Source organism: Cyrtonyx montezumae, unplaced genomic scaffold (assembly GCF_038088225.1).
Source record: "Cyrtonyx montezumae isolate F1298 unplaced genomic scaffold, pur_monq_1.0 scaffold_37, whole genome shotgun sequence".
Classification (NCBI taxonomy): Eukaryota; Metazoa; Chordata; class Aves; order Galliformes; family Odontophoridae; genus Cyrtonyx; species Cyrtonyx montezumae.
The window spans coordinates 780,561-795,400 of record NW_027072042.1 but is presented as its reverse complement, the minus strand read 5'-3'; the positions used below and the strand labels follow the sequence as shown (position 1 = coordinate 795,400).

General features: G+C 47.6%; 1 protein-coding gene across 1 annotated transcript in view; it reads right to left on the bottom strand.

Moving 5' to 3' along the window:
- FCHSD2 (FCH and double SH3 domains 2) overlaps positions 1-14,840 on the bottom strand; it is a 113,524-nt gene that overhangs the window by 96,709 nt on the left and 1,975 nt on the right. The window contains exon 2 of the mRNA XM_065745809.1: positions 13,860-13,957. Coding sequence (XP_065601881.1) covers positions 13,860-13,957 — 98 coding nt within the window. The remainder of the gene's footprint in view (positions 1-13,859; positions 13,958-14,840) is intronic.

Here is a 14,840-nt window from a genome sequence, read left to right as displayed (position 1 = left end):
CTTGCTTACTGCCTGCAGCAGCATCAGCTGCTACAAAGCCCTGAGAAGAGGAGGCCTGGCAGAGGATAACCTTCCCAAAGGGCAAACACAGCTTAGGTGTTTAATTTTTAATACAACTGTATAGGAAATGCATTTATGAGCACGGTACTTTCTGGGTACAGGACAGGGAGGGGTATCATATGGCTCAACAATTTTTCCTGAATGAATTGCTGCTAGCACAGGTCGCCTCCATGCTGGCAGTACCCCAGCATCATTAGGTAAAGATAAGGCAAACACACTAGGCACAGCCAGCTGGCTGTGCCAACAGAGCAAGGGCCAGCCCTTGCCTAACACTGACCCAGTCAAATGATTAGAGAGAGAAATAAAAAAAAAAAAGGAGATGTGAGCAGGTAAGCTACTACAGCAGGCAGATCTGTCCCACAGAATCATATGGTCTGGGTTGGAAGGGATCTCAGAGCCCAACCAGCTCCAGCCCCCTGCAGCAGCGTCAGGATGCACAGGGGAGAGCACAAAAGCATCTGGATGAAACACCTCCTGGGCTGAGAAGACCTTGCCATGGTCACAGCAAGTGTTATTAAGGCTGCAGGTGAAGAACGGCACTAATCAGCAACTAGAGGACAAAGAACTCCTGCAAAGTAAAGTCAACTTTGCAAGGAAGATCAAAGCTCCACGAGCTGAAGGCAGGCTGCTTTAAACTGCTCCAGAACAAAGACCACATTCAGCAAGCACATCCCTCCAGCACAGCAGAGCCCTGCAGCAACGCCAGGCCGTGGCTGCAGGGTGTATGATATCACTGGTGGAAGCCCAGGTAACTGGAAATGGCATCACCACCATCTTTGACCTCAAGTGCGCAGCACACACCTCCACCCCTCCTCTCATGCACACCAGGAGGAAGGCACCAGCCTCAGCCCAGATGGGAAGCATGCAGCCAAGAGCAAACCTAAGAACGAGTTTATCAGACCTCAGCAATACCCCAGCAGGTGCTCAGAGGCTCTGTGCAGATTTATGTACTACTGCTTCTCAACATAAGGTCCACGAGTCGCTACGTCCCAAGGATGGGCAGACACTGGTGTATCAACTTGAGGATCCTGAGTATTTATGAAGGAGAGATGCATAGTAAAAGCTGTGCTCACCTCCACAGCTGGGACACGTGAGCTGCAAATGCATAAAAAAACATCAGGGCATACGACCACCCTTGTTTTCTAGCAAGTAGTTAGTTCAAAGCAACCATGTGAAATCTGCTTTCACATACATTAACACAGATATAGTAATCAAATTTAAAAAAAAACCACCTTAAAATATATCTCAACATCATGTACACTATTTGAGCTCTGTGTTACTTTGATAGACCACAAGTTATCAGGCAGATACCACTCTGGAAGCCTGCACACAGGCCACCACCTCACATCAAGGTCACCTTCTGTGCCCTTCCCACAGCAGCACAGGGAAAACATTCAGATGCCCCACGGGCACTTCCCACGTCTATTGCTGCAGACAGAGCAAGACTCAGACCCTCCCAGATCACTGCCCCTCTGAGTTCTTGGCTCTCCTTGTGCATCTCAGATGTAAGTGAAGACTGATCTGTATGTGCTTCTTATACCAGGTGCTTGGAGAAGCTGCAGGAACTAGTTTTCCTTCATCTCTTTTCTACTAGTGGGAAGAAATGTAGGGAACCACTACAACTCCCAATTAAGAGACCCAAGGAAACCCTTTACATAAAACACTTAAGGACCCAAAAGATATCAAGGTGCTCACTGAATGGAGAGCTGAGTGCTCCACAGAGTCACAGGGGTTGGAAGGGACCTCTGGGGATCATTGAGTCCAAGCCCCAAAGAAAAGATGAGACTGCTCATGTATCTAGAAAGGAAATTAAAGCATGAGCCCTGAATCATTTTGACACTATCATTGCCACGAAAGCCTGTCTGCAAATGCATGAATGCTGCTGGCTTCCTGACCACTGAGCTCAACAAAGTGGTCCTGCCTTCCTGCTCTGCATTATGGTCATAACACTCCTGCACCACGGCTGCATTGCTTTTTACCTATATAGAGAGTGCAAAGCCAGCAAAATCTGCTCCACAGTCTGCTGCCTGGATGTAATTCCAGATACAAGCTTTTGCATTAAGGTGATGTATGTAATTTCAACAGCTTTCACAGGAGAATGCAGCACAGCTCACAGCAGTCACCAAATTACTTTTACAATCAGAGCATCACAGAACTGTAGGGGTTGGAAGGGACCCCCAGAGATCATGGAGTCCATCCCCCTGCCAAAGCAGCTCCAGCCCAGGGTGCACAGCTCGGCGTCCAGGAGGTCCTGAACGTCTGCAGAGGAGACCCCACCACCTCTGTGTGCAGCTCCAGTGCTCCATCACTGCACTGGGAAGAAGTTCCCACGCACATCTGCGCTTCAGTCTGTGGCCATTTCCCCTCGTCCTATCAGCACACACTGTGAGCAGAGTCCGGCCTCGTCCCTTTGCCTCCCGCTGCTCAGATATTGACAGCCGTGGATCAGATCCCCTCTGAGTCTCCTTTTCTCAAGGCTGAACAGCCCCAGCTCTCTCAGCCTTTCCTCATAAGGGAGGTGTTCAGGCCCTGTGTCAGCTCTGTGCCCTCACTGCACTCTGCAGCAGATCCCTGTGTGCTTTGTATTGAGGAGCCCAGAAGTGGACACAGTGCTCCAGGTGAGGCTTCACTAGAGTAGACCTCACCTTATCCAACCATCCACCTCCCACCAACACTGCCCACAGACCACATCCCTCAGTGCCATCCCCACAGTTCTGTATCACCTCTCCAGTGATGGTGACACCACCACCCACCTCCCTGGACACCTCCAGTTCAGTACCAGGGAGGACAAACTACAGCAGCTCCTGCACACCCCCAAGTTGTAAAGCAGTGCCACTTGCGAGCAGAGAGAAGCTCCATCTCAAAAGGGACTCACCTGCTCTATGCCAGTTCATTCCCAGTCGTAGAAAACAGCACTGAGAAGAGTTCTGTCAAGGGACTGAGCAGCAGCACAGAACAGCAGCGAGGCAGAGAGCAACACTCCTGCTGCTTAGGCACACCAGGGGAGATGCCTCAGCAGAACTCCTTTTAAGCAGCATCCACATATGCAGATATTGTCAATGTGGTAAACTAACTTAAGCTTATCACCCTGCACACAAGGAACCTATTAAAAATAAATAACAATAAAAATCAGAGGTCTGGGCTTTGTTGTGATTGGTTTTCAAGCAAATGGGACCCTCCAGCTGTTCCTTCACTCTTACAGTCGGGATGGAACTGAATACTGAAGGCAATCTCAGTAGAAGAACAGTGTTTTGGGCTTGGTTCCCCCTGCTCTGCAAGGATGCAGACACTGCAGCAGGCCCCACAGAGAATGCCTCAACGCTTTACCTGCACACTGTCACACAGCCACGAGGACTAACAGCACTAAGAACAGCACAGGAGTGAGAAGATAAAGAGGAAAGTGAGAAGTAGGACATGCTTCTAGTTAGGTGATCGCAGGCAGCTATGTTTACCTGTCTGCTGCTTTAGCCAACCAAGATCACATGGAGCTGATGAGAAGCAGCCACACAAAAGCAGCATGAAAGCAAACTCCATAAACAGCAAACACATTCCAGTAGCATGTATGGCCACTGCCACCTATGCACTTTTTCACTAGTGGCAACAGAGCTGAAAGCAAGCCAAGTACCCAGAGCTGAGGCAGGCTAAAAGCAAGCTGGGCAGGCAGCAACTGGAAGCTAGGACGCTGATGCTGCTGCCTGACAGCACTCCTCTGCCTTCACAGGTCGTTCTCATCTCTCTCTTCCTCTCTCTCTCCTGTCTCTGCCTATTTTTAGGGGGGAAAAAAATCAGGCAGATTGATTTCTAGATCAAACAGAGACAGAAAGTCAGCAGCCTGACCGTGGTACTGTTTCAGGGTAGGAAGCCATCGTTACTTCAAGGGAAGACGACTGCTCAAGAGCCAGAGAGAGGTGGTGCTGAGGGCCATGGTGAGCAGGCATGGTGGGCTCAGCCAACCTCCATGATGCCATAATTCCATTTCATTTTGCTGATGAAAACCCGAGAAAATGTTTAGGCCAATTTAAAAATATACGTATACTCAAGCTCTCATTTCTGTTTCTCAATCTCAGAATTAAAACCAAAGTGCTTCCTCCTTTCATACCCTTCGATTATAATTCCAATATCCCATTCCAGCCATCCCAAATATCGCCAGGAATGCCTCACCATGGATACAAATTCACTTATTCTAATGCTCAAACACCTTTAAAAGCATTTTTCATCTCAGATCATCTTGGAGTACAATACCCCTCAAGAAAAGTTTCGCCTTGCCTGGTGGGGTTTTTTGACCCTCCCTCCAAATACGTGCACACAGTACAGCACAGTAAAAAAAGAAATACCTTGTCTATGCTGGCTATTGTGTGCACTGAAACACTGCCACAAGTGTCTGCACTAACTGACCCACAGCTGGCACACAGGCCAGAAATAACTGTACTTAGTGGCTTCACCATCATCAATCTTAGAAGAGCTCTGCTCAGGACATCAGATGCCAGCACATCTCATCTCTCTCACTTCAGGGATGCATGCTGGATGAAGCACAGGAGGACAGGGTGTATGTTGCCACCAGGGACTGGACACGACTGCATTCTCAGGCAGGAAAGAAAGGAATACTTGGAGTAGCTCAAAATGCTGTCACAAGGAGCATCACCAAACACTAAGAACTTTCACATGACCAACTCTAACACCACTCCAGGTGAGAAGCCCAACAGGGGCAGAAGCTGAACTCAAAGGCCAGCCAAGAACCCTGAGTCCCCAGTACCAGATAACCACTCTACATTGGTCCTCACCTGAAAAATCCTCTTTTCACCTCCACCTGCACTACAAGAGCAGTTCTATGAAGTGCAATCTCGCCCCCTCCTTTGTCAGAACAAGCTTCCCACTCACAAGCAGAGAACAGGCCCGAGGTTTTCAAGGTCTGATGGGACACAAGAGCACCATTCCCTTTTGATTCTGAAGGTGGACTTGAGGCAATTCAAATCTTAAAAGGAAATTCACACAATTCATGAGAAACAAAACACACACAGGTCTCAATTATACCTGTAGGTAACAGAAGTAAAAACCACTTCAGACAGAGCAGCAACTATCACATTCTTGGAGTCATGTGTGCTTCTAAGAACAGAAGCAACTTTTTGCTTGTAACACAGCTGCAGCAGGGCGTGCAAAGCTCTACCTTATCAACACAAGGCACTGCCATGCTCACAGTGTACCAGGGGGACTTCCAGGGCAGTGGTCACAGCACTGAGCTTGTTGGGAGTTCAAGAAGCACCTGGACAATGCTCTCAGACATACAGTCTGGTCGTGGGAGGTCCTGTGTGGAGCCAGGAGTTGGACTCAGTGATCCTTACAGGTCCCTTCCAACTCATGGTGATTCGGCTTGACAAAAACGAACCTTGCTCCAAGCCAGCATGGTAAGGCCGAAGCCACTCCAGAAGAGCCAGTCCATCTCCTGCTCTTCTCCACAGCTTGCCAGCAGAGGCAAAGGAAGAGAACCTGGGCCCAAAAATCAGGTAGCATGATGGGTTGTGAGCCAGGTGAATACAGCACCAGCTTCCCCAACAGCTGCACATCTCCACCTCCACCTGTGGGTGTCTGAAGTAACTCCAAGAGGAAAGACAATTCTGGCACAGAGGGGAGGGAGAGAAAGAAAATGTTTACAGCCACATGAGCTAGATGAAAAGGATGGAGAGCCCTCTATCAACAACCTCAATGGCCCGAGCCACAGCAGGCACTGTTTACAAAGCCTTTGTGTAGAATATGCTGGAGAGGCTGAAAGCACTGTCTGCAAAAAATGCTGAAAGCGCTATTGGCAGAGGATGCAAAACCTGCAAAATAAACCTCTTCCCACCAAACAAGACGAAACAAATACAACAAAACACCATAGGAAATCAAGCCAGGCTACACTGATTGTGTCTGGAATGATAAGAATGCTTTTCCTCTTCCCAGCTCAGCTTTAACGTAAGGCTGGCAGGATGTCCTGGACACCTCCAATTCCCCCTGCACGAGACTTCAGAAGTAAGAGCTGGGATTAGAAGTACTTAGATGCTCAAAAGAAAGCTCTCCTTACAGGATCGACCCCAGGATTCGGTCCAGCAGAGCTGTTTGTTTCTTCAAAATTCCCCGTGCTATGTACCCGCAGAATCACAGAATGCTTGGAGTTGGAAGGGACCCTTTAAAGGCCACCTGGTCACACTCTGCAATGAACACCCACAGCTCCATCAGTGCTCAGAGCCCCATCCCCTGACCTCAGCTGAGTGCAGGGATGGGGCACCACCACCACTCCAGGCAACCCGTGCAGTGCCTCACTGCCCTTACTGCAAACCACTCCTTCCTTATATCCAGTCTAAATCCCCCTCCTTTTTGTTGGGAACCATTTCCCCTTGCCCTATCATGCTAAAGAGTCTAAGAGACATGCCCAGCTCGGTTGATTGCTGGTTACACGCCGCACCACAAAAATGCTGAGGCAGTTGTGCGAAGTTACTCAGCGTTACAACTGCTGAGTAGCATCATGGTGAAAGCAATCAGAGAATCCTACCATAGGATGGCCTGGCTTGAAAAGGACCTCAGAGATCATCTCATTTCAACTCCCCCTGCCGTGGACAGAGTCACCAGCCACCAGAGCAGGCTGCCCAGAGCCACAGCCAGCCCTGCCCTGAGCCCCTCCAGGGATGGGGCATCCACAGCCTCTCTGGGCAACCTGTTCCAGTGCATCACCGCCCTCCTAGGGAAAAACTTCCTCCTCACATCCAACCTCAATCTCCCCTGTCTTAGTTTAAAACCATTCCCCCTTGTCCTATCACCATCCACCTGTGTCAGCAGCTATTCCCTCTCCTGTTGATACGTTCCCTTCAGGTCCTGGAAGGTCACAATGAGGCCTCCCTAGCTTCAGGAAGGACTGCGCTGGGATAAACCCCAGAATTAGGAACACCACCACTGCTTTCTGAGAGCTAAAGAATTCATCCTCGAGAAGGGAGCATTTAGTGATCTAAAACTGACACTGCAATGCCTCAAGAAGAGTGCCCATGCTGTACTGGGCACCAGAAGCCCCTTCTTACGGCCTTCCAAGACAACTCCACCCCCAAGGCACAGAGCTCACCAGCTAGAACTCTCCTGAAAGCCAAACTGAGAAGCCAGAAAGTGGAAAAAACGTCTTCATTTTCTTTCTGATGGACGTAAGAAATGAATTGCTGCTTTTCAAGGCCACTGCTTTTGTTCCAAAACAACAAGCACCAAAAATAAACCTCCATCAGCTAACTGAGCACCGCAAAGCCCCTCAGAAACACCGAAACAGGAGATGTACTGTATTTTATATGGCCTGGATTAAGAAAATAAAAATAGGAGTGTGGTCCATTTCTCAATTTCACTGTGCCAAGATGGCCACAGTGTAATGATTCAAGCCTATGTTTATACTGAAACCGTTTTTTTTTTAACTGAAAACTTGGACTTCCACACCCAGTAGGCAACATTTTTTAAGTGCATTCCAAGCTTCCCTCAAACAGTTCCAGTCAAAACATCACCGGATTTTAATTCCGTCAAGAATGTGAGCATCTCATTAAGGGACTGCCTAATTATAGGTAACGTGCCCAGACCACAGATTCTGTGGCATCGTTATACAGAATAGCATTCAGAAGTAACACTACCAACTTTTGAGGGAGGTTCTGAAACATCTGCAGCGTGTTACAGCACAGCAGCAGAGAATTATGCTGCCTGTCTTCCAGTAACGAAGAGCTTCAAGGGAGAGGGGAATTAAACCTCACAGTGCTTCAGCAGTCACTGGTGGTGAGAAAGAGCAACTCAAGAGGAAAGGAATGCCACCAACTCTCAAGAAAACTGCAGGATTTAAAGGAAAAGAAAAAGCTTGTAGGGTAAGTAGTCCTGTGCAAGGAAAGTGAGACCAACCCAGAGGAACAGAGCACCATAGGACTGTCCTGAGTCCTCCTTCCCACTTCACAAGGCTGCACAGTTGAGAGCCTGCAGAGGGAAACACTACTCCTGGTTAAATAGAGCTGGGAACAGCAGGAACATCACGGCTGCTGAACAGAGCAAAGGACGTCGGATGGGAAAGGAAAGATGATGATGAAGGACACGTTTCTGAGCAGCGTACAAAAAGACCAAAAAATAGATGATGCCCTTATGGAAAACCCTCCCAGCTACTTCAGAGAGGAAGCTCTGACCAGCTCTTTCAGTAAGGAAACACCATTATGAGATACCCCCAGCCAGAGGCAAACCACTCTGGAGCCTGAGACAGGCTTCAAGAACATCCGAGTGACTTGCATTCCCTGCAGCTGGGACCTGGAAGAACAAGAAGAGAAGTAAATCCTCACTCTGCCTCAGGTCAGGAAAAGCAAAGCTCTCTCATAACTTTTCAGAACTTCTTATGGGATCCTAATGTATATTAATGTCTGCACACATACATAAATGCATATTCCTCTCCGTTTTCATTTCCAGCCACTTAGCTTTCATTCCAGCCACTAGCTTCCACAGCTTTACAGCACCACCCCTGCCCCAAGCAGGTTTCTCCCCAGCTCAGGGAAGTGAGCTGTGCTGTAGCTGCCACGTCCCATTTGCTGTATTTAAAACCAGAACCATGATAAGCTTCTACTTCAGTAAACTGACTCCCAGCCAGCACTGCCATAAACCTTATCACGAACCTCCTGACAGCATCAGCACAGTCACGTCCCACTGGAGAGTACAAAGTATATTCACAGCAAAAGGTTACATGCACTTTATTAAGCTGAGCATACTCCAGTACATAAAATGGCATGTTATGAGCACAAGGAGCTAACGACATGGACATACTCATTCATACTTTGTAGTTCTTCTCTTCAGTGTGTACTGCTCACTCAGGCTTGCTGTGACAGGCACAAGTCAGGAGATACTGAGGCACTCTGACCTTGTGCTGAGTGTGTAAGCACAAATGCCCCATCACCTTCACCCCTGCACACTTACATGCAGCAGGTCTGAGCTGCACTGCTCTACGTCATGTACTAAAGCAGCTTGAAAACAGAGGTAATCAATTAAAATACACAGCTCAAGATTGGATAAAGAAAGAGGGAAGAGATGAAGCATCCAGGGAGAAAACAAAAAAAGAGTTGGCAAACTGGAAAGGGGAGCAATCTTCCATGGGCAAACGTGGAGGAGAGGAGGAAGGCAGAACACAGTGCACAAAGACAAGACAGCAGGAAGAAGGCAAATGGCAAAGAAACAGGATGAGAGGAGAACGTGGCTTTACCAGAAGGGGAATGAATTCATGGGGTATGTGACATTGAGCTGACAGACTGAGCAATCAGAAGCTGATAATTTAAGTACAAGAAAGTAACAAGGGAGAACACACAAAGACAGAGGGGTGAGAACAACAGGAGGTGGCATTTGTGCGTGTATTTCTGGAACAGGTGAAGGTTATGAGCCTGTGATTTTGGCAACTCCTCCTGCACCAGGAATTCAGTTGAAAGAGACAAAAATACATTTGGGACCGCAGCAACGAAGGACCTCATTGCTGCTCCAGCTCAGCCAGAGGGCATGCAGTCTTTACATCTACATCCAACACGACCATGCAGTCAGCTGACACAAAGCAATGAAGAACATAGGACTGACACATCCTGACAGCAGAGAGTTTGCTAAGACTCAGAGCAGGCAGCTGCAGGCCTGCATCCTGCCAGAGCCCCGGCCAGCAGCATCAGGGTGCAGGATTACCTCCAACAGAGCACTGGGGGAAGAGCTGGGAAAGGGGCTGAGTGCCCTCACCCACCTGGGTCCCCCAGCACAGGAACCCACAGGGGGACAGCACTAAGAGCTGGCAAGCAGAGCTGGCCCTGCAGAAGCAATCCAGACTTTAGCACGGATTAAAACTGCAACGTAGCCACTGGCAAAGCATGAAAGCAAAGAAATGATTTAAAAGGAAAAAAAAAAGCATTTTATGACTACAATTGCAAAACCTGTAAAGGTACACAAAGTTCCTTGGAAAATCAGGCCCTGAGATAACGTAATATCCAAGGTAAAGCTACTATCAGCTAACCAGTTCATACACTGTACAGCACAGATTACAGCAGCATCGACTGCAATCCCAGCATGGATCAGATGGAGCTCTTTACAGCTCTGCAGACACACATCCTGGCAAACTAAGGGCAATTTCACGCCACTACACACGTGACCTCTTTACTACCACCAATCACATAACACAGTGTCTAAAACCAGGAGACATTTGAGAACCATCAGCATCTCTGATACAAATTGAGCCCTTCCTAACCCAGCTGGCCATTGGGAATGAGATGAACTCGCTGCTCAGACACAGCCAGATGTGGACAGGGCAAAACACTTGCAGCCAGGGAGAAGCTTTGAAGGACGTCTGGATCACGGCAACAAAGCTCAGAGCCTTTTCCCTCTGAAAGGCAAACCCTCCTGTGTTACAGCTGCAGAAAGACAACTTTCTTCTAGCAATGCCAACACAGATCCACCATGTGAAAGGATGTGGTGGCCTCAGCGAGCTACAGAATGCACCATGCCTAGAACCAAGGCAGTGATCCAGCACACATCCTGAGTCACTTGTTCCACTAATTCCCCAATCACCAGGTATGAAGAAACGTACCAAGAGCCAAACTGAGATTATAAACACTGAAAGGTATTTTTAAACCTGCTTGCTAATATACTTCTAACACACGTTTTTCATTACAGCCTTGTCAGGCCGTAAAGAGATACTCCAGCTTCACTGCTACTAAGCTGTCACAGGAAAGGGAAACGTGGAGCAGTTTGTAAGACTGCAATAGATACTACAATTTTTATGCACATTACAATTTTACGTCGTGTCAGAAGCTGTCCAACTCCCAGCACAGCCTTCAGCTCACCTACCTGCACATAGTTCTGTCAAGTATGCTCCCTCCAAAAGCAAAACACACTGCCTTTCTTCTCGGCCTCCACGACCTGGAGCTACATCCTCAGCATGCTCAACACCACATTACCAGCGAATGAGGGACACGTTTTAGATGTAATTAAGCATGGTGGTTTTGTGTATGTATCTCAAGGAGATTTGCTATCTGCAGAGGGGGTGGAGAAAAGCTAGTTACACCTGTTTGCCTCAGCCCCAACTGAGCCCAATCCCGCTGGGAATAAACAGCATCAGCCTTCATCCTCTCCAAATGACACAGTTTAAACCTTCCAACTATAAACATCGAAAGCAGCGCTCAGCTTTGGACAAAATATCAAAGCTACTGGAATGAAAAGTATGTTTATGATCTGGTTTACTGCCAGAAGTCATCTGCCTCTACTACAGCAGACAATGGGCACATTTCAGCAGAACTCATGAGAGAACTTTCTGATCTTTTCCTCGCATCCCTTCTGTGTTACAGACATTTGAAGTTTTATACAGAACTGGCCTGAAATGATATTAAGAACGTAATGAAGAGCATTAAAGCCCAGACAAATGCTTTGGTTTCTAAACACTGCATTTATGATTTGACTGCTGGCACATATACACTAACATACACAGACGTTTTGTATACTCAGAGCAGCACAGAACACAGGACAAGGCCGTGCTCCCACCACCCTTCAAAGCTCCAGCAGGGCTACAAAGCCCCCCCAGCTGCCCAGGTCTCAGTGAACACACAGCATTCAGTTAAAATTTAGACTTCTGGGGGGCTTTCCATGATAACATCTCACCCTTCAGGAGATGAGAGCATGCCACGTGTGGCTCTGGTGGACACAGCACATGGAACGATCTGGAACCGTGTGGCTGTGCAGCAGCTACAAGCACACAGGATGAGGATTTCAAAGCTGACCTCCAGTTTCTCACCCACACCCTTCTCCTCCATCACACCTACACGCAAAGAAGAGCCCCTGTGCCACCAAACAGTGTTTCTCAGCAAGCATTTCTCAGCCAGAACTCTCCTGTCCCCTCCGTCTCTGTTATGTGGTATCTGAAGGAGTCACAGAGGCAGTGGAGCTGTCATATCCCATCACATCGCCCCACGCCTGAAGAATGTTTAATATGCAAATCCACACAGTGATTCTGCAAACAGAGACTGACTGTAACAAGAATGCCGAACAGACCGTGTCTATTTACCAACCATCTTAATGAACTAAATGCAATAATCCCATCTCTTAATCCACAGCATCAACATTTACAAATTAAATTAACATTAAAAATTAAGTTACATTCAAAATAAAGTGTTCTGAGGCAGTGTTTCCATGTGTTTTGCTGGTCCAGAACCCACAGTGCTAGGGACACCTTTCAGCAGGAGGGCAGACTGCTGAAACATTCTGTCTGGGGGAAACCACTCCTTCCAGATGAGTGCTGTGCTCAGTGTTGGGCATCTCAGTACAGAAAGGACATGGAGGTGCTGGAGCAGCTCCAAAGAAGGGCAACGAGGCTGTGAAGGGCTTGGAGAGTGTGCCCTACGAGGAGAGACTGAAGGAACTGGGGCTGAGTGGTGTGGGGAAGAGGAGGTGAGTGGAGACCTCACTGCTCTCTTCAAATACCTGAAAGGAGCTGGCAGTGAGAGCAGGGTTGGGCTCTGCTCACTGGTGACAGTGACAGGACGAGGGGACATGACCTCAGGTTGCACCAAATGAGGTTCATGTTGGATATAAGGAACAACCTCTGCACAGAAAGGGTCGTTAAGCACTGGAACAGGCTCCACAGGGCAGTGGTGGAGTCACCATCCCTGGATGTGTTTAAAACCCATCTGGATGTGGTGCTCATGGACATAACGTAGCACTGGGTTGTTAGAGTTAGGGCAGTATGGTTTGGTTGAGGTTGGACTGGATGATCTTGAAGGTCTTTTCCAACCTGAGCAATTCCAGCTGTCCAACACTCACAGCTCAGCATCTGCCAGTAAAGTACAGCACTGCTGCTGGTGTTCAGCTAAGGGATGAGTGCTGAGACACAGAAAGAGCACCCCAACACCTTCAGAGGAGCAGCAGGGCCCAAGCTCTGCCATCCCAACCAACAGTGGGGGCAACGAGAATGAAACAGACAGTGCACACCTACCAGAGCCACCGTGTCTGCATTTCGTGCCCAAATACAAAGCAAAAATAATGATCTAATTTAAATAACGAATGGACAACATACACACTGCCCAAAAGAGGAGGAAGGCAGCAGCCCCACTGCCAACACCTTATGGAAGTACCACTCTAGAAATTGGTGCTCCCCAAACAGAGCCACCAATCCCCCACAGAACACCAGGCACACACTGCCACCTACTCTGTTAAAAGCAAAGCCTTATGTTAAAGAGAAGCAACCACATTTATTAAAAAAGAGTTAAAAAACAAAAAGGCAATACTGAACTGATAGCACGTAGGTTTTCCCTACTGATCTTAACCTGTTTTAAGAGTTTTAAATTACAGAGGCAAATATTTCCTTGATTCTGTTAAAAAAAAAACAACAAACCAACAAACAAACAAAAACTCCCAAACCAATCTATTTAAAAGTGCTGTTCGAAGCTTTTCCAAGCAAGATGTAAATCATCAGTGCTTTTAAAATATCTGTAATAATTTGAACAGTTTCTTACAAGCAGTAAATCAAAGCCTCTGCCTATTGCATAGAGAAATACTGCTGAAAAGCCCAGTGCTTTCGGTATGTTGTTTGGGACTTGTTTTTTTGCTTCAAACATTTCCCCCATTGAAGAGAAGAAAAAAAAGTGTTTGCATTGTGTTAGCTCCAGTTATAATTTCCAGCTGTGTCAGAACTTTAACAGCCTGAAAGCAGGAAATCCAAAGAGGAAATTCCATCGTCAGTTCCTGAAGTTTTGTAACTCAAATGTTCTTCCAAAAACTGGATCCTAAAGGAATTCTGGTAACGTCCTCTGTAACCTTACCTGATATCTTCCAGTAGCTCACATTCTGCCTGATGCTTGGCCTGCAGCTTTGTCATCTGCTCCACCTGGATGTTCTTCAGCTCTTGTGTAACTTTCACCTACAAAAAACAACACAGATCACATACATATATTTTTTTTGTAAAGTCTGAGCCAAATCTCAATGAGGAAAACATAGTTCCTCTCCCTCGTTTATTATGAAATTGCACATTTAAGTGGAAAGTTCAAACACAGAGCTAAGAATGCAGTTCTACCCTAAGCAACATTAATAAAAGCTGATTCCAGCACCTCCACACACAGCGGGACTCCAGAACCTGTGCCCAAACATTAATGGCAGTGCCATTTTATTGCAAAAGGCAGAAGGATATCTTGTGTGCAACAAAGGACTTCCCTGCGAAAAAAGCTTGGAAGAAATGGGTCAGGAGGGAAAAAAATTGGCAGTGCACATATGCATTTAGAACTTAAGCTGTCCTGCAATCACTGTCACTTTCTGACAGCTAAGACATCCAGTTGTTCCTCGGTCCAGCACTGAAAGGGCCCTCTCAGAGAGGCTTTGGGAGGTTGGGTTCAGCATTGGTGTGATCTTCCTCTGAGCCCTCAGCTCAATTTCAATCCTCTGGGAACCTCCCCAGCAATGGCACAGGGATGCACGACCCCAGGGGGACACGTGGGGGTGTTTGCTCTGTTTGTATAGGGCCCTCTGACCTTCCTGTGACCACGGGGGATCCGTTGGATGAAGACGTCATGCACTCGTGTGGACAGAATGCCCAACCCAATGGGCGCAGAGAGAAGAGCCCAGAGAGGAAAGACCCAAATCTCTCTTCCCCAGCCAAGGGGAGGAAAAAACAAATCCCCACCTCATCAATTAACAAAAGCCTCCTCAATCCCAGCACTGAAACCATCCCCCAGCAACAAGCACCCTTTAACCACAAAGCTGACAGAGTTCTGCACATTAGCACCCACGAGACACAACAAAAAAATGAA